General features: G+C 48.1%; 1 protein-coding gene across 4 annotated transcripts in view; it reads right to left on the bottom strand.

Annotated features, from left to right (window-relative positions):
• Positions 1 to 1,352: 1,352 nt before the first annotated feature.
• The window catches only part of Ankle2 (ankyrin repeat and LEM domain containing 2), a 30,921-nt gene continuing 12,738 nt past the window's right edge, over positions 1,353 to 19,535 (bottom strand). For 3 of the 4 annotated variants that reach the window (XM_076838528.2, XM_076838544.2, XM_076838536.2), the window contains exons 6-13: positions 15,191 to 15,313; positions 11,920 to 11,986; positions 9,177 to 9,349; positions 8,003 to 8,109; positions 6,705 to 6,871; positions 4,481 to 5,117; positions 3,515 to 3,646; positions 1,353 to 3,069 (exon numbers count right to left, since the gene is read on the bottom strand). In XM_076838528.2, coding sequence (XP_076694643.2) covers positions 2,847 to 3,069; positions 3,515 to 3,646; positions 4,481 to 5,117; positions 6,705 to 6,871; positions 8,003 to 8,109; positions 9,177 to 9,349; positions 11,920 to 11,986; positions 15,191 to 15,313 — 1,629 coding nt within the window. In that variant the 3' untranslated portion in view covers positions 1,353 to 2,846. The remainder of the gene's footprint in view (positions 3,070 to 3,514; positions 3,647 to 4,480; positions 5,118 to 6,704; positions 6,872 to 8,002; positions 8,110 to 9,176; positions 9,350 to 11,919; positions 11,987 to 15,190; positions 15,314 to 19,535) is intronic. The other variant, XM_076838554.2, reaches the window with a different exon arrangement.

Here is a 19,535-nt window from a genome sequence, read left to right as displayed (position 1 = left end):
ACGGAGATTTCTTAAACAGTGGGAACAGCAGTCCCTCTATCTGAAACAAAACTTGCACGACCTGATGGAACTGAACTGAGATGGCAGCTGGTACCCCAGGACTGCTCAAGTGGATGCTTCAAGTGACGCCCACACTAGGCCCTGATCAATCCTTGTCCAAGAAAGCTGTGAATGTTTCTGGAGAGACCTATCATCATTCAAAAGGATCTGGCTATGGTCCCTGCCAGCGTAGAGGGCACTTGTTTGTTTTAGTGGCACCTGAGCTTGCTTTTCCCCTGAAAAGAGGAGTGAGGACTTGTTCTGGATTCCACCCATCCACCTCTTTGTGGGGAATATCTTACATGATCATCTTCAAACCAAAGACTTCCCAGAGCCATCCTTCAACTGTGCAAGAACTAAAAACAACATGGAAGCTGTTAGGTCGGAAAGTCTGGTACCTGGGAACTCCCAGCAGAACTCCTGCTGGTTTGAGACTGCCCAGTACATGTGGCTTCCTACCTAGCTCCGAGTTCAGCACTGCACTGGAGATGGGTAACAAGCTGGAGTCACAAAGCCTCCTGGAGATGGGTGTAGCTTGCCAAGATGCCAATCAACCTGTTTGCTTCTAGTCCCGTCTTTGATGTGCTCCCTTAAATAAAAGACCAGAGCCATTTTTCAGTTGTTTAGTTCCAGCGCCTATGTGGACTGGAGGACCTATTAGGCGCTCTGTCTCCTTAAACCTTTTTTTCTGGCTCTCTTATTCTTTACTAATCAATCATTCTCCGGTGGCTCACACCTACCCTGACAGGGTGCCAACTCTCCTGTGATAGAAGATTACATGCCATCTCACAAAAAGAGGCCTCCCACTGCCAAATGCAGCTATAAAGTTTGTGCTACTTTAATTGATACCAGTGTTTCTTATGACTGTGTAAGTAAAGAAAGGGGAAGAAAAAGGCAAATAAGCTGGGAATAGTGGTGTGTGCCCATAGTCCCAGCACTGTGGAGTCCAGCAGTTCAAGAGGCCAGCTGGGCACTACATGGAGACCCCATCTTAAAACAAAACCAAAAGACCCCAAATGAAAATTCCAACTAAATCAATCCCTCAGGTAAATGTACTGTTTCATCAAAACACTGCTCAAAGTTTCACTAAAAAACATTCTGCCCAGCCACAGGTGAGAGATCTTTTGAAGGCATGGTGTAAAAATAAACTTACTTCATTCAGTAGTTTTTTAAAAGGACACAAGATCACCCAGGAAACAAAGCATTTACTGAGGATAGGTTCAAACAAATGGAGAAATAGTCAAAGGGGCCTAAAACTACAGAAAACAGGAGTCTGTAAAATTAGAGCAAAAACTATTTAATTTCAATCTGCACATTTACAACAATATATAGAATAATAAGGTAAGACTTTGGAGAAAACAGAGCATCTCTTTGAGTGTAATATCCAAGTTTTGATTTTTTTTTTTTTTTTTAGAACAGAGATGCCTTTTTAAGATGCCACTGTCTAGACTGTGCTATTCCGTCCTGTGTCCAGAGCTTGTCTGTGGCACAATGAAAACACCCTGTGTGACAAACCTGGATTTAAGACCTAAATATTAATTCCAATATTCTCAACTAACATGTTTATCACATGAAATAAAACTTTTTTCTTTACACAGTTTAATTCAGCAATTTTACATAAGAAAAGGAATACCTACTTAATATTATTTTATAGTCTCAAAAAGTAAATTCGGGAAAATTAAAAATGATTTACAAAAGGCACTGAGGTTGGCAAGAGCAGCAGCAGTTTTTGTTTTGGATCAAACACTGGACATGTCCACAGAATGCTGTGTGGGAGCCACTGTCCTGACACCTGGAAGAGACTGGCCTGCTGCAAGGCCACCCTACCTCAGGCACCCTGGCAGCTGGCAGTGTTTCCTGCTCCCCACATGCTCTAGGGACAGACCTTCCCCAGGCTGGTGCCAAGGGAAAAGGTTAACATCAACACCACAAGTAACTGGAACGGACTTAAATTTTGGTTTCTGTACTGCATCAAAACGCTCTTTTCAAGGAAATTCAATTGAAATGAATTCTAAACGTGGGATCCACTTGTACAATCTGCAATAGAAAAATTTATGCTTAACTAATTCTCAGGACAAATTTCAAAGCTAGGGAACAGGTTACAGATTAATAGTCACTACGAAGCTGGTGACTAAGGGAAGCAGAGGGTCAGCTCATGTGCTGGTGAGTTTTCTGACCATCTGCATGGATCCCAATAGCTAGACATTTTTTTCCAAGAGAAAAGCTACTTTCACCTACTACTCTGATCAGCAGTGTTTTGAACACCACTGAGTATCTGACACAGGCAAGCTCACTGGCTCCCTGCTGCCCATCCAGGAAGACTTGCAGACCATTCATGTTGGCCATTATCCTGCACCAGAATGCGGCTGCCCCAGAAAAGGCGAGATAACATGCAGCTCGCCCTTGTCTGGGTGAGCACTGACTTCCCTAGCACATAACAGCAGACACAAGAGGCAGCCAGTCCAGCCTTCTAGTAGAGGCAAGCACAAGAGCTACAGGGTGATGCTGACCTCAGGGCCAGTCACCTCTTGTCCATGGCGCCTGCTCAGTATTGGGAAGTGATGGTCACCTGCTGTTTAAGGGCCTTTGCACCTTTGCCCAACAACAAACCCGGGATCATTACTCGAAACACGTATCTGAGTGTACTTTTGATAACTTCTTCCGTTTATCAGAAATGTAAATTTTATTTAGAACATTTGCATTTCTAAAATTATACCCTCAAAGTGAGGATTAATAAATTATTCTCTCCTTTATGAAATTTGACCAATAAGCCTAGGAACCCCAAGCCTCTGCAGCAAGTGCCAACCCTACAGGGCTGTGAGCTGGGCCATGTGTGCCACCCTGCGGAGATGGCTCCCATGTGCAGGGCTATAGCGCCTGGGGCTTCCCAGGCCAGGTGAACAGGAAGCATGGCTGAGTTTTCCAGGGCTGCTGCCGGCTGCACCGCTTCGCACTGGATTATAGCTGTGAGGGCATCCAAGATCTGGCAGCTGAGACTTGAACTTTCCTTTCAGTGCAGGGCTTGGCCAACTACGGAAACCAGAATAAGATCTGTTACCTCAGCGGGCACACCTGCAGAGTGGAGGTTCAAGGAGAACAGGCTCCAGGACCTGATACACACACCATGCCTGGACAGGGGCCACCACAGTGCAGAGGGGGGCGCTCTTGAACCTAGGGCCCTGGGCACTGGAAGGTGAGGAATGTGCACATGCAGATGTTCCAAAAAGAGGTGTGTGACCTTGACTGCAAACGTGGTTGCTGTCACTCCGAACACTCAAGCAGCTATTCTCATTTTCCCCCAACTGGAGACATATCCCATGTGAGAGTCATGGCCATGTGGAACCCAGGCCCACGTCCAAGGACTGCACATGGTGGCCTGGCCAACGGGACTGCAATGGGGCAGGACCACCAGTCTCCAACCACAGCCACCCCAGACCTCATTTCCAACAGTGACCACATGACAGACCCTCCTCACCTCTGCCTGTCTGAGGGGGAATAGCACAGGACAGTGCTCTTCCATCTATGCACAGCTGGGAACTGATAAGGGTCGACATCTGCACGTTCAAGAGCTGCCAAGACATCCCGATCGAGTTTTGATGGCTCCTCTCTAGAATGCATAATAAAAGGATACAAGAAAATGCAGAAATACCCGTGATTCCGCTACTTAGGAGGTGGAGGCTAGAAGATCACAATTCCAAGGCCAGTCTGAGCAACTCAGTGGTAGCACTACTGGTTCAGTCTCCAGTACTGCAAAACAAAAACAAAGCCTCTCAAAACATCATTAAACTCTAGAACCCAGCAAGTGAACAGAATGGTGTACAAGAACCAAACTGACTCGGGCACGTGAACCATGAAATCATTCCCACCTCAGGGATCAGCTGGAAGGAGCAAGAAGTTGGTTGACAGGGCATGGCAACCCCACTGTCCTGTGCTGAGAATGAGGAGGTTAAGGAGAAGGTCACTAATCAGCTGGCCCCACACTGGCACATCTATCCTGCTATGGACAGGAAGCTCTGCCTACTAAAACAAATTTATTCTTAGGACAGACTTAATCCTGGTGGCACTGACTTCCTAGCATATAACAGCAGACACGAGAAGCAGCCAGTCCAGCCTTCTAGAAGATAGCAAGAAGGTGCACACTCCTGCCAGGGCAGCTGCACACACCTGTGGCCCCAGACACGCAGGAGGCCAAGTCCCAGGCCAGCCTGGGCAACTTAGCGAGACTCTGTCTCAGAGAGAAAAAAAAAAAAAAAAAAAAAAAGGCTGGGAGATGGCTCAATGACAGAGCACCCCTGGGTTCAATCCCCAGTACCAATTAAAAAATGAAAGAGCTATGAACTCAAGACAGAGAGGAACCAGAGTGCACATTAAATCAAACTGCGGGGAAGGGTGAGAGGAACTACAGACAGTGCCACCTGGGCAAAGAGCGCCACACACTTACCCAAAGAGGAATAGTCTCCTGGTGCTGTCCCTTGTGGAGGGGGAGGATGCAGACAGGGGTGTGGGCTGGGACTGAGGTCCGCACATCTGCTGGTTCCCCCACTCAGGACTGTTGGGGTCCAGGGACATCTTTGCCAGACCAGCTGACATCTCACCATCTGTCCTCATCTGGTCATTTCCCAGTCCGACTGCAGCAGCAGGCGGTATGTCCTTTGTTGAAGTCAGGATCTTATCTTTAGTTTTCATATTTTTATTTGCTGTCTTGGAAAGGCTATCTTTTAGATTTCGCAAATCCATTTTATCAAACTCAAGAGTCAAACAGGAGACAGGTGACAAAAGGGCCTCCTCTCCACTGAGGGCCTCTGGTTTCTCCACGCCTGGGATCCTGCTATGGGTCAAGGGACTGCAGAACTTGTTTCTGCTGGTGTGGAGATGGTGCTGGTCTGAGGCTCCCACTGGGTCTGCCTGCTGCCCCTGGGAAAGGCCACTGTGCTCCAAGTTTCCAAAAGCACTGACTGTGGGCTGGCTCTGATGGGGAGCTGCATTCTGCCCATTTGTAATTTCTTCCAAGCTCACGTCATTGTCCTCATCTAGAAATGCCCCCACAGAAATGGAATTGCTGCACTTCTTCCTGCTACCTGTGAGGGTGACAGAGTGGCACTTCAGAGGCCTGAGTGATCCTCAAGTGCACTGCAGACCTGGGACCCACGCAAGAAACCACCCTTTAACCCACAGCCTCACCAGATTTCAAGGCAGAAATCACCTGCACTACCCATGGGAAAGGGGGAAGGCGAGACACCACAAGCCGATACGAGCTCCTGGGCCATCCCCCTCAAGGGCAGGAATGGCTGTGGTGGGCACCAGCTCACACCTGCAGGAGCTGAGACCCTGCTGGGCCCTGAAACAGCAACCAGAACAATCCCCTAAGAACCACCACATCCTCTCCCTGTGGGTGGCGTGCAGAAGTACTACCTGAGAGCAGCACGTCCTCCCGGGATGGAAATGCTGTCAAGGCAGTGGCCACTCGAATGTGGTCCATGCTTCTCAGGAAGGAGCTTTCTGACTTTGGCTGACTGACACAGCCACATGGAAAGGTCCCCCACTGATTGTTGTCATTGTTTACACATCTTTCATTATAGCTAAGCCTTGATTCACATCAATCATTCATCACTTTTCCGAAGCGTGATTTTAAGTTCTGTGCAGGAACACGACAGTGCATTCAGCCAGTCCCACCCTGCTGAGCACTGAGCAGTGTCAGCCTTTTGATGCTTCACAAGCAGGGCATGCGAGCATCTCCTCTCCTGCAGAGATTCTGGCTGGGCGCGGTGGTGCACACCTTTAATCCCAGCAGCTTGGGAGGCTGAGGCAGGAGGATCGCAAATTCAAAGCCAGCCTCAGCAATGGCAAGGCACTAAGCAACTCAGTGAGACCCTGTCTCTAAAAACAAACACAACAGGGCTGGGGGATGTGGCTCAGTGGTTAAGTGCCTCTGGGTTCAAGCCCCAGTACCAAAAAAAAAAAAAAAAAAAAAGAAAAGAGAGAGAGAGACTCTGGACAGAGCAAACTATTGCCCAGAGGCAGGCCTGCCATGTCTGGGCCTGGGAGGATGCCGTCCCAACAAGGGGTGCGTTTAAAGGTCTGTGTGACACTAGGGAGATACATGTTTTTATTTCCACTGGAAATATGTTTATGTCCATTTCATTTTGGGGGTATTTTAAAAACTTTTCTCTTACTAATATTTAAGAATGTTTTACATCAGTAGGGATTGAACCTGGGACCCCCAGCATGCTAAGCATGCACTCCACCCGCTGCTGCACCCAGACCTGACTTCTGTGCTGATGGTGCTGCTGACATCTGTGGGCTGCCCTGCACCCTGCGGTCTGACAAGGAGGCTATCATTCCAGAACTTGGCCTTTTCCCTGCAGTTATGCAGTCTACTCAAGGATAAAGGTATGTTTAGAAAAACTACATGAGAAACACCACATCTAGAACAACATGAGCTGTTCTGCATTTTGGAAAAACAGCCCAGAGGGAAGCATCTGGGTAAGAACAAGAGCCAGAAGCACATGCTGCTTGTTGCTGGTATTTTTTAACGTGCACCTGTACAGACACCCCAACGTGAGTCCGAGGAAAGTGCCCATTATTACAATAAAAACACAGGAGAGAAGAGAGACAGATGGATGCTCCCCGAGGGGCTGCAGCTTCCCCAAATCATACTTGCTCACCAGAAGTCGGGGCTTGGTCTCGGGGGCAGGCCTTCTTTCTGCCCATTTCCTGCTGAGCAAGATACTCTTCCAGTCTCTGCAGGCCCTCCTGGGAAGACAGGTCAACAAAACAGCCCAGAAATTCCCAGTATTCAACCCAGGGATACCCCAGCTCATGAGCTAGCTCCCTGTAAAAAATAAAACACAAGTATACCAGTTGAGAAACAGGAAAAAATACCCACAGAACCAAATGCACAGAAAATAGCCACCTGATGTCTTAAGCAGTGCCTGCGATCTTGGGCATGATCTTGTGCTATCTCTGGTCTGAGGTGCAGCCCGGGTGGAGTTCTTACCTATTATGCACAACGCTGTGGGCCCACTACCTGGCACTGGGGCCTGGCTGTATGTATTTTGTCCTAAACTTGGGACTAAAATTAATTTTGCATTTTTTAGTACTTCTTCACCAGGATGAGACCTAGCAGTGTCCCTTGAGGAGCTGCTGGTGATGGAGTGGACCACACACAGTCAACTCAAAGAGTCCAAAGCCCCAGGTATCCTCACACCACCCCACTTCACAGAAAAAAGGTCACAGAGCAAGAGCCCACCAACACATGTTTTTTTTAGCCACGTACATAAAATGTAAAGGCCCTTTGTAGGTTCAAGCTGTAAACTTCAAATTGGACACTTATTTTGAGAAAAGGTCTCAACAATCCAACAAAGTTTTATTTGATTCCACTATAATTTAGCTTTGCCTTTGTGGACTTTGTTCCATCACAAGTCACCTCTTGTGATTAAGCAGAAGGCACTTAATCTTTTTTTTTTTTTTCCTCAAAGGAAATACAATACACAGAGTACCTTATACAAAATGTTAAGATCTCACAGAAAAGTTGTAGGACTGCTCAAAGATTGGGAAGGGAATGTTTTATCTTATGGTTCTGCAAAGCAAATTGCAGCATGTGTAACATTTGCAAAGTTTTTCCTTCCTTCTTTTTGGTGGTAACAGGGACTGAAGCCAAGATGCTCAACTACTAAGCTACACCCCCAACCCATGTTCTGAGACAGGGTCACTAAGGTGCTGAGGCTGGCCTTGAGCCTGTGATCCTCCTGCTTCTGCCTCCCAAGTCCCTGGAATTACACCACAGAACCTGGTTCCGCAATGTATTTAGCCTTGAAGAAAAGACTGTAATAGCTCCCAGAAAGTGTCTTCAGAAGACTGTCATTCTGAAGCAGCCACAGTAGGCTCCTGGTTGTCAATCAGTAAGTAACCACACTGCACACGCTCCTGCACCACTTGCACCCTGGTGGAGCTCCCCCAGTACCTTCCCACTCTCTCAATGCCTCTTTCTGGGTCAGATTTCCTGACGCTGTGGAAGAAGCTTGCTTTCTCTCGAGGTGGAGTTTTCCAGAGTCTCCGAAAGTCTTCTGCCTACAAAGAGAGAAGTGTGGTCACATTGTGGCTTGTGCCGATCACCCAGCACTCAGAACCAACATCATGCAGACCCCATAGCCATCTCCACGACTGTGCCCATATCCTCTAGCAGCCTGCAGCCATGTGGCTGCCTGTCTTACAGCCAGGAGAGGCCACCCGACTGCAGTCAGCCCCAGCCCAGAGGGCCCAAGACTGAGGCCTAGTCCTGAGGTCAGCAGGCCTGGCTGAATTGCCCTCCCTGGTACCATGTCTTCCTATCACACAAGACAACAGATGCCGTCTCCTGAGTCACTTTTACTAGAGCTCTGATTAATTCAGCTCATATAACTCATCTTGGAGACATTTTAACCAATAACTTAAGAGAAGTTTATTTGTTTTGAGACAGTATTTGGCCAAGTTGTCCTGGTTGGGCTCTAAAGTGTCACCTCTTGCCTCCATCTCCCAAGTAGCTGGGATTATAGGCCTGCACTATCACACTGGCTTATTTAGAAAGCTTTTAACAAGAGATTATGTACATGTCAGTGTATAAAATTTCACTGGAGAAAGAGCTACCAATGGTATTTTGACTTAAAAATGTATATGACCTTTGACCTAGCAACACCACTTGTTAGGGACTCACCTGAACACCAGGAATGTGGGTACAAACCAGCAGCTTCAGCTCAGGGGCAAAGGGAGGGGCTGCTAGAAGCTCAAGCTCTGGGAGCAAAGGGTGGGAGGTGCAATCAGGAGAAAGAGTGGGATGTGAGCTTGCGAGGGGTCCCGAGAGACACTGGATAGCCGCCCTGGCCTGGCAACGCGTGCAGCATGAGCTGGGTGCTCAGAGACAGGAAAACCACGCTGGATGGCACAGGAGGGGCTGGCCAGGTAAACTGCTGTATTGAGAGGTGGGCTCCCAACACACACACACCCAGCTGACAGTTGAGCAACACGGCAAACGTCCCAAAGCCTTGCCATCACCTCGGAGTAAACAAATTCAGATGGAACTCTGGGTTTCCACGACCAAGTCAAAGCACGGCTGGAGCAGCCGGCACTGCGGTATGGGGACAGCCAGGACAGCAGTTCACCTTGGCTGGACTCAGGGGCCCTGCGAAGGCTCTCAGGGTCAGCACAGGTTCTCTGGGGTCACTTCCACAGTGGCTGGTGTTTGAGGCCTCGGCCGTCTGGTCTGAGGACCATAGCTCCCCGATGACTGGAGAGGAAGTGTCTTCTGCTCTCAGAAGTGGCACGTAGTAGTGACCTGAGGAAGAACAGGCATCAGTCACAGGCTCCTGCTTCCTGGCCTGACAGAGGGACCAGGTTCCTGTGTGCTCTGGGCAGGACGCAGGGAATGTAGTAAGCCTCACATCTTCCTGAGGAAAGCAGTGGGGAAGGAAGGAGACTGTGGAAGACAGGCCAGAGGCAGCTCGGGGAGGAGCTGGCATCTCATCCCTGCCACGCGAGTGGAGGCAAGCGGGGCACTGCCCATCATGACCCAGAGGTCACCTGGGCATTTACTTTACATGCTTATGATAGTTTTTACGCCCTGCAGCTTTTTCATCACAGAAGTACTGTATGTTCACCTAGAGGATCCCTGAGACCACAGCAACAGAAACACTGCGTCTCACATTGGAATGTCCAAGATCGTAATGCATCTTGCATGTACTTCACAAGTAACTGACAGGTTCTTCTTTTAGTAGACATGAAATAGTGGTTTTTTGGGGGGTTGGGGTTATAGCTTGGCAATAGATCAATCGCCTGGCATTTGTGGGGTCCCGGGATCCATCCCTGGCATCCGAGGAAAGAAAAATTTTATCTAGGGGCTGGGGGTGCAGCTCAGTGGCAGAGTGCTTGCCTTGCATGTGTGAGGCACTGGGTTCAATCCTTAGCACCACATAACAATATGTAAATAAAGTAAAGGTATTCTGTCTATCTACAAAAGAGAGAAAGAAAGAACAAGAAAAATTACATCTACAAAATTTGATTCATGGGCTGTGGTTGTGGCTCAGTGGTAGAGTGCTCGCCTAGCACATGTGGGTTTGATCCTCAGCATCACATAAAAATAAATAAATAAATAAAATCAAGGTATTGTGTCCAACTAAAAAAAAAAAAAAAAAAAGATCTTTAAAAAAACTAGATTCGTGCCCAACGTGGTGGACACGCCTATGACTGGGGCTACTTGGGAGGCTGAAGCATGATGATCACAAGTCCCAGGCCAGCCTGGGCAACTCAGCAAGGCTCTATCTCAAATTAAAAAATAAACTGAAAGCACTGGGGAGGCAGCTCAGTCAGGGTCAGAGAAGCACCCTGAGTCCCCACCCCCAGTACCTTGATGTTGGGGACTGGACTCAGGCCTTCTCAAAGGTGCATGCCTGGACTTTTCCCTCTCTTTATACAAGCGTGGATCGTGGTGGCATAGGGGCAGTGTGCAACAGCACAGGCCATCTGCAGCACGCTCTCTGGTGTGTGAATCTAAAGAGCGGCAGGCCACAACCTGACCATCAAGGCTGACCAATGCCTGAGCATTATAGGAGTCCCTCAGTAGGACCAAGGAAGATGTCTGGGGGCTCGGAAAAGCTGGATAGCAAAGCATAATCGTCTCCTTAGAAAACAATTGGATCAGCAGATCTTAGGGTTCACACTTTTATGGTCTCCAACAGGAAAGGCATTAGCAAACCGAGTAACTATCTCACTACTGTAGCAGAGTAATGCCAGTGTTAAGACATAAGGCACTTCTTAAAGCGTGGCTTAAAATGCCAGAGTGGGTCAGTCTGTTTGGCTGCTTAGAGATGTTCTGAAACAACCCTGGGGCCTCTGGCCATGCCCAGACGGCCCAGGGAGTGCTGCCACCTGGGTCCATTTCCTCTACATACAGGTACGTACACAGGAAGTATAATCAGGACTAGAGGAGATCAGAGAACAGTGGTGGTCCAGCTCTTTGGGATTGGCACCTATTTCTACAAAAGACCAGACAGTAAAATTGGGCTGCGAGGCCACAACATCACTGAGCTGGGCAAGTGCCCTGAGACACAGTGCCAAGGGACAGCTATGGCTATGTGCCATAAGCAGGAGAAGCAGGCACACATGGTCTCAGTAAGCTGCAACCTCACCCAACAAGCAGAACCTCCAGACAGTAAAGGAAAGGCACTTCCAGGGTGTCTCCTGAGACTCAGGGAAGCAACACAGAGGAGGACAGCAGAAGGGCCTCCAGAAGCCAGCCCTCTCCCCACCCGTCAGGCCCACAGGCCACCAGCATAGGCGTCACCACTGGAAGCTGCTCACCAGAGGAGGGAGGCCTCAGAGAGCAGACTGGCTCCTCCCAGCCCTGCAGAGGGACTGCCGCAGAAGACACACTCAGACATTGCGCATTCTGTCCTGTGAGAGGCTTTCGTGAAAGCTTAAGCAGACAGAGCAAGAAAACAGACACTAGGAAAATAGGTCACATTTTATTTTTTTCAAGATAGAGTTCTGGTCTTAAAAGGTTGAGCCAAGAGGATGGCTGGTCCCGATGCAGATGCACTCTCCTAGAAACAAATCAGCCAACAAAAGCCAAACCCACCATCCCAACCAGAAGGGAGCAGAGGAACTGGCCACGTGAGACCCACAGGACGAGGGAGAGGTCATGTGCAGCAATTGGTGACAGGCTCATCACAGACCACTCTGGAAATGAGCTCAAAGAACAGACACAAAAGAGAAGTGGCAGAAAAGGGTGGAGGTTCCTGAAGAGGCCCCTGAGGTAGGGCACAGCACCCTCTCTGGGGCCCAGGAACCAACTTGTGGTACTGCCCTGACACAGGGCGCAGTGCAGGCCCCTGCGATCCCCAAACTTACCCTTTAGGTACTCTCTGATCCGCTCTTTCAGTTCCACAGGCTTATTTTTGCTTCGTTCACAAATCACCTATTTAAACAAAACAGTAAGTGAACACCAAAGCTCATTTTATCACAATGTTTCCTTATGCAGAACTTATTAAAAGCAAGTTTTAAAATCAACAAAATAGGAAGAGATCTTTAGATCTTTTTTCTTTTTTTAAAAATATTTTTTAGTTGTAGATGGACACTGTACCTTTATTTTATTAATTTATTTTTATGTGGTGCTGAGGATCGAACCCATGGCCTCACAGCACTAGGCGAGCGCTGCACACATTCCCAGCTCCAGGAAGAGATCTTAATGCTAAATTTTCATAAAGTTTACACTTTATTTAAAAAAATTTCCATTCTGTCCTTTAACACACTTTTATAAAAGCTTAAGAGGACAAAGCACTCCAGGAATATGGGTGAATTTTTATTTTCTTTGTACAACTCCACATTTTTCTATTTCTGCAAAGAAAGGAAAACTTAACAATGTGTTTCTCCAGGGGCTGGTGATGGGGCTCAGTGACAGAGCACCTGCTACCTCTCTATGCCTAACATTGAAACCCTGGGCTCAATCCCAGAACCACAAAAAAGTGCAGTCAGGCATGAGCAGCAGCCTGTGGGTGCTCTTTCCACCTCTTCCGCTTTGTAGGACCCTGTTGAGAGCCACAGCCAAAAGGGGCCCCAGCAAACTTCCAGCTGCCAACTGATTGGCTCCTCTGCGGTGATGCTCATTGGGCTGTTTCCCCGCCCTTTCAGACCACGGAGCTGCTCATTGGGGGACTTTTTTTGGCTCTGCCCACAGGACCCAGCCAATAGGCCTCAAGAGCAGTGGGGGGGGGGGGGAGGTTGAGGCTTGTGGGAAGCCGGTGGTGGCAGTTGGGCTCTGAAGGTTTTTCCTGAGGAGCTGTGTGGTTTAGTGTGTGTGTTCTAAAAATAAAGTTTGTTTCTTTTGACAAGTGGCTCCTGAATTGTGCCCAGCCAGACTTCGGCAGGTCCCCAGACCTGGGAGCATCTGCTGCTGTGGAGCTGGGCAGAGGCAGAACACCATACAACATGGAGTGCAAACCTAATTCTGCAACTGGGAAGTCAACTTCTGAACCCCTGGAGAATTATAGCAGTAAGATATTTTTGTTAGGTACAATAGAAAACCAACAGTCTTTTTTTCTTTGTCTCTTTTTCTTTGGTAGTATGGGGGACTGAACCCCAGGGTACTCTACCACTGAAGTACACCCCCAGCACTTTTTATTTATATTTTACTTTGAAACAGGGTCTCCTTAAGTTGCTGAGGCTGGCCCTGAACTTGTGATCCTCTTGCCTTAGCCTTTGGAGTAGCTGGGAACACAGCCATTACCACCATACAAGGTCCTTCCAATAAAAGCTGAGAAGGAACAACAAAACTATCAGCCTGAGAGAAACAAGCTAAACTTGTCAATGCAGCCAAGTATTTTTAAGTCTGTAACTAATTCTAAGTGAAAGTCAAATGCTTTAATAATGGCATGAGTTAGGCTGGGGACGCAGCACCAAGGTATAACATATGCAGCCCTGGGGTTCCAAATCCCCAGTACAGGGGGCAAGGGTCCAAACAAATAAACACAAGTTTAAAGCTGTTTTTGCTATTTTTACCAAATAGCATTTTACACTGGAAAAATATAGAAAAACAAAATTGAGTCATATGTAAAATAATGGTAATTTCTCAGCTGCAGAATTTTCTATAAATTGTGTTCTTTTTGTTTTTGGTTCTGGGGTTAGGGTTAGGATTGAACTCAGGGGCACTCAACCACTGAGCCACATCCCCAGCCCTATTTCATATTTTATTTAAAGACAGGGTCTCACTGAGTTGCTTAGGGCTGTGCTAAGTGCTGAGGCTGGCTTTGAACTCAAAATCCTTCTGCCTCAGCCTCTCAAACTGCTGGGATTACAGGTGTGTGCCACCGCACCTGGCTCGGGTGGTTTTTTTTAACATACATTCTATATTTTCTACAAAAAGTCGGCATTAGTAACATAATAACAACAATTTAAGGGCCTGGGGAAAGTATTACCAGGTTTCATTTCTAACTGGTAGTCCAAGTCAGCTATAGGGCGTGACCCCTGCTTGTCTTTCCACTCTCCAAAGTTTCAGTTCCCTCTTCCATTTCAAGGGCACAAGGTGCACTGCACCAGTTTTGCTCAACTGCTAAGGATCGGGAGGAAGCCTGCTTCACAAGGCTTGACTGCATCCTGTGGCGACATGTGTGAGGGTCAGCAAGGTGCCTGACGCACACCCAACTGAACACATCAGCTCCTTTCAACAGCAGCACCATCTGCTTGCTCCTCAATATCACCGTCAGCACCATCAGCACTATGGTCCTCAACACCATCTTCACCATCACAACCATTACCACAATCTCCATCATCACCATCTGCACTCACTCTGAACTTGGTCAACTGATAAGCTCAGAGAGGGAATATGGCCAGGCATAGTGGTGCACACCTGTAATCCCAACAATGTGGAAGACTGAGGCAGGAGGCCTCCCAAGTTTGAGGTCAGCCTCAGCAACTTACTGAGATCCTGACTCAGAATTAAAAGGAAAAGGTCTATCTATGTACCTTGGAAGTTAAGGGTCCCTAGGCTTAATCCCCAGAGGAAGGAAGAAAGGAAGAAAGTGAGGGAAGGAGAGCTAAAAAGAAGGGGGGGCAGGAGGGCGGGGAGGAGGAGGAGGAGGAGAATATGACAAATGACTGCTAAGTGTGTGGAATAACTGACCCAAATCAACACACAGGGCCAGCTCTTCCCCTGGCTCAGCAGGGTATCAGGAACGCCTGAAAGCAAGCAAACATAATCGTTCTGACTTCACTGGAGCTGTGATCACAGACAGCACATTTACGTCTTTTCTTTTTTTTTCCAGTACTGGAGTCTGAACCCAGGAATGTTCTATGTTGAGCTGCATCCCCAGCCCTTTTTGTTTTTGACTTTGAGACAGGGTCTCACCAAGTTGCTGGGGCTGGCTCTGAACAGATCATCCTCCTGCCTCAGCCTCCTGAGCTGCTGGGCTTACAGGCATAAACAACCAAGTGTGATCTTTTTTTTATTTATTAATGTATGTATGTATTTTGACAGGATCTCACTAAATTGCCCAGGCTGGTCTTGAACTTGTGATTCCCTGCTTCAGTCTCAGGGTCACTGGGACTACAGAGGTGCACCAATGCAACCAGCTTGTATTTTCATTTCTAGCACCACAGTATAATTGCGTTTTTAAGAATTACTTACATCTTCGGGTGTTTTTCCGTATTTATTCCTTGGGTTTTTCACAATCAAAGGGTGTGAAGAAAGTACACTGACCACATCCACATTCCCAAACTTGCAAGCAAAGTGCAAAGGTGTGTCATAGCCCTGAAAGAAGTGCAGAGGAAGTATAATTATTCAACCTTTTATATAGTTGTGAGGTGAAATAGGTATTTACTAAAAAAAAAAAAAAAAAAAAAAAAAAAAAAAAAAAAGCCTCAAAACTAAAAAGACTATAGAAGATGTTGCTGTTGTAGTCGACACACACTTGGCATGCTGGGATGTACCCAGTCTATTCCAGGGCTTGGAATAGGAAGGCATGACCAGATCAGAGCAAAGCCCATGGATATGGCCTACCCACAAGGATAGCTCTCTGCTGTGGATTCCACAGGAAATGGGTCTCTCTTAATTACTGCCTTCAGGCCACTGAGCACCTCGCCTCCTGATGCTCTGACAACACGGTGGTGGCCCAGGCTCCATACGTTCCCCTGCCCTCAGCACAGCTCCACCCACCCCCACCTTTAGGCAGTTTTGAGGGCACCCACAGCCAGTAGGCCTATGGTCAACAGGACCCCCAAACTGAGTTGTGCAAGGCCAAAGCTGGGATGTGCAGAGGAAGGTCCAGAAGTAGCAAACGCACATCCTTTCAGACTCCTCCAGCACCAGACAGCAACCCCAGCTCTCCAGTGTCACTCTCCACTGTCCCCAAGAACATCATACTCTTGCTTCTGGGTCTTACTATTGTATGCATTTATCTTCTGTCCCTAGCTGAGTCCGAGAGATTTGCACCCTGTCCCCTGCTGGACTATACCCTAACCCTAGTCCTCATGGCGCCTCTCCACGGAACCTTGTCCCCTGCTGGATAGTCCCCTGGTCCTCATGATGCCTCTACCCTGCACCCTGTCCCCTTGGTGGGAGCTAGCCTGCTTTCTCTTGATTGTCTGCTGCTGTTGCCTAATGCTGTCCCTGTAACAGCCACAGACAAACATCAATGGATGAGCTCACAGCTTCCAGAGACAGCTGAGAGCTGGCAACATGCAGGACCTTCCCCACCACTCGGCCTTTCTCCATTCACACCTTCCTCAGAACACTCAGATCCCAGGGTCCTTCGCTTCAGCCATACTCTCACCCAGTCCCTCACCTCTGCTACACAACAGGACAATACTTCCTGCTGCCTTCCAAGGATCTGGGCACATAGGGGCCCACACAGACTCTCTAGCCTGTTCAATGCTCCATGCTCTAGTCCTCCAGCCCTCCCTTTGCCATGCCGGGTACCCGCTACAGAGCTACACACTCTCCCCACATCCTGCTGACCCATGGAGTCCTGAGTCTCACCACTATGTCCCAGTGAGCTGTTTGCTCACAGACCCATGACCTTCTAAATAATCAGGTATTTCCTACTTTTAAGGTCATGTTAAGATGTGCCCTGAAACCTCTACTTTAATAATTAATAAGCTAGCTTTCTTGCTAAACTATGAAATAATTTCTTACTTTTTTTTTTTTTGGTACCAGGCATTGAACCCAGGGATGCTTAACCACTGAGCCACACCCCCCAGTTTTTTTTATTTTTCATTTTGAGATAGTTTCATGTAGTAAGCCATTGTTGTAAATTGTGGCCGCCATTAGAAGATGGCGCCGGCTTCCACTGTGGCCTGTGATAAATCAAATTCCTTTGTGGAGAGTTGGCACGCTATCTCTTGCCACCCTATAAGAAAGACCCACGCGGCGGTTTAAGATTGGTACGTGGGAGGCTTTATTAGGCTGTGCTTGGGCCCTCGAGAAGGAAGAAGAAGAAAGAAAGGGAGTCACTAAAAGATACTTAAATCAAGGCCTGAATAAACTGCTGAAAGAAGATTCCTGAGTTGCGTCTTCCTTGCGGGCAAGGGGTCGCGACAAGTGGTGCCGAAACCCGGGAACCAGAACTTTCGGCAGTCAGGGGTGGTGCACCAATTAGTCCCAGGTAAGGTGGGACCCGCGATTAAAGCGGAGATTAGTCCCAGGTTAATTGGGACCTGCGATTAAAGCAGAGATTAGTCCCAGGTTAATTGGGACCCCGGTTAAAGTGGAGATTAGTCCTAGGTAATTTAGGACCCGCTGTCAAAGCGGCAGCTCCTCTGTAAAGCCAGAGAGAGCATTAAATCTTATTGCAGCTGCACTGTGTACTTTTGCTCTTACTTTCACTCTTGTTTGTTGTGTGTCTTTTGTTGTGTCATGGGTGCCGTATCTTCAAGTCCGCTTCTCCTGGCCCTAGATAACCTGTTACGTTCCAAGGGCCTAAAAGTGAAACGTAGTACTTTACAGAGATTTTTACAGAAGACAGATATTATTGCACCGTGGTTTGCATTTTCTGGCAGTCTTACTCTGCCTAGCTGGGATAAGTTAGGCACAGACCTTGACTTTACTTCTGAGCAGGGCATATTAGAGGGTGGGGTGATACCCCTTTGGAGGATGATTCGTAGTTGCCTCACAGATAGCAGATGTCAGGAAGCACTTACTAAAGGACAAGAAGTTTTAGAGCAGTTACATGAAGAAAAATCAGAAATGGCAGGCAGTGAGGTATTTCAGGAGGGTGGGAGTGTGCGGAGCGAGAAACAGGGGAGGAAACAATTATCTCCGGCAGGCAGTGACGTATTTCAGGAGGATGGCAGTGTGCGAAGCGAGAAACAGGGGAGGAGGCGATTGTCTCTGGCACGGAGTGAAATATTTCAGGAGGAGGGGAATGTACAGAGCGAGAAACGGGGGAGGAAACGCTTGTATCCAGATCTCAGTACACTGCGCACACTCCCATGCAAAAGTGGGTCAGAAGAGGAGGAGGATGAACAGGAGGAGCTCGGGAGACTGTCTCGGCAGCTAGGGAGTTTAACTATGGGAGAAGGAAACAAAAATAAACAGGAGCTCAAGAAAAATGATCCTCCGGACCCGCCGACGTACGGTGAGGGTGTTTCGAGGAGAGCTTTCCATGCCCAAACATGGAGGGCTGTTAATGCTGAGATGGGTCTTGCTTATCCAGTTTTCCAGGATGACAATAGGGGAAGATTCCATGAGCCCTTAGATTTCAAAATTGTGAAGACCCTGGCAGAGTCTGTGCGTACTTATGGGGTGGATGCCGCCTTCACATTAACTCAGGTGGAGAGTCTGTCTAGATACTGTATGACTCCATCTGATTGGGCTAGCCTTGTTCGGGCTTGTGTTTCTCCAGACAAATATTTGGACTGGAGAGCCTTTGTGCTAGAGGGTGCTGTAGAGCAGGCTGCCCAAAACTATGCGGCGGGACACCCCCATTGGGACAAGGAAATGCTTTTGGGACAAGGCAGATTTGCTAATCAACAAACAGGATACCCCCCTGAGGTATATGAACAGATCAATAACATTTGTATCCGTGCATGGAAATCACTCCCAAATAGAGGAGAAGTGTCTGGCAATTTAACAAAAATCATGCAAGGCCCCACAGAACCTTTCTCGGATTTTGTTGCTAGGATGGTGGATGCCGCAGGAAAAATCTTTGGTGACCCTGATAGAGCAATGCCCTTGATTAAACAACTTGTTTTTGAGCAATGCACCAAAGAATGTAAAGCAGCAATCGCTCCTTATAAAAACAAGGGCATGGAAGCTTGGATGAAAGTGTGTAGAGAGCTTGGAGGACCTTTAACTAATGCAGGTCTTGCAGCTGCTGTCCTTCGGATTGCAAAAGGGGGCGGTTCTGGTGCCGGAACATGCTTCCATTGTGGTCAATCCGGCCATTTCAAACGTGACTGTCCAAAAAAAGGCAATTTTACTGGACCTCCTCGCGGTGGCCCTTCTAATGGCCCTCGTCAACCGGGGCTGTGTCCAAAATGCAAAAAGGGGAAACATTGGGCAAGAGAGTGTAGATCAGTGAGGGACGTCCATGGACAGCCTATTTCAGCTGGGCCAAAAAACGGCCGAAGGGGCCCCCGACCCCAGGGCCCGCAAATATATGGGGCAATGGAGAATGTCACACCCGAACCCGAGACATGGCCTTCTCTGCGCCATCCCACGAGATGCGGAGAGCCACTACAGGTGCCGCGGGATTGGACCTCTGTTCCACCTCCAGACTCGTATTAACACCTAAGATGGGAGTCCAATTGGTGGAAACTGAGTTAAAAGGGCCTTTACCCCCTGGCACTGTAGGTTTGTTAATTGGACGTGCATCCTCTATCCTACAAGGTCTTCATGTTTTCCCCGGAGTTGTAAACCCTGATACTGTAGGGGCAATAAAGGTTATGGTGGAAGCCCCAAGGGGCATTGTGTCTATCTCCCCAGGGGATCGGATTGCTCAATTGCTAATTTTGCCTAGTTTGCATAATCACTT

Source organism: Callospermophilus lateralis, chromosome 1 (genome assembly GCF_048772815.1).
Source record: "Callospermophilus lateralis isolate mCalLat2 chromosome 1, mCalLat2.hap1, whole genome shotgun sequence".
Classification (NCBI taxonomy): Eukaryota; Metazoa; Chordata; class Mammalia; order Rodentia; family Sciuridae; genus Callospermophilus; species Callospermophilus lateralis.
The sequence above is the reverse complement of the archived record's forward strand: the minus strand, read 5'-3'. Positions and strand labels throughout refer to the sequence as shown.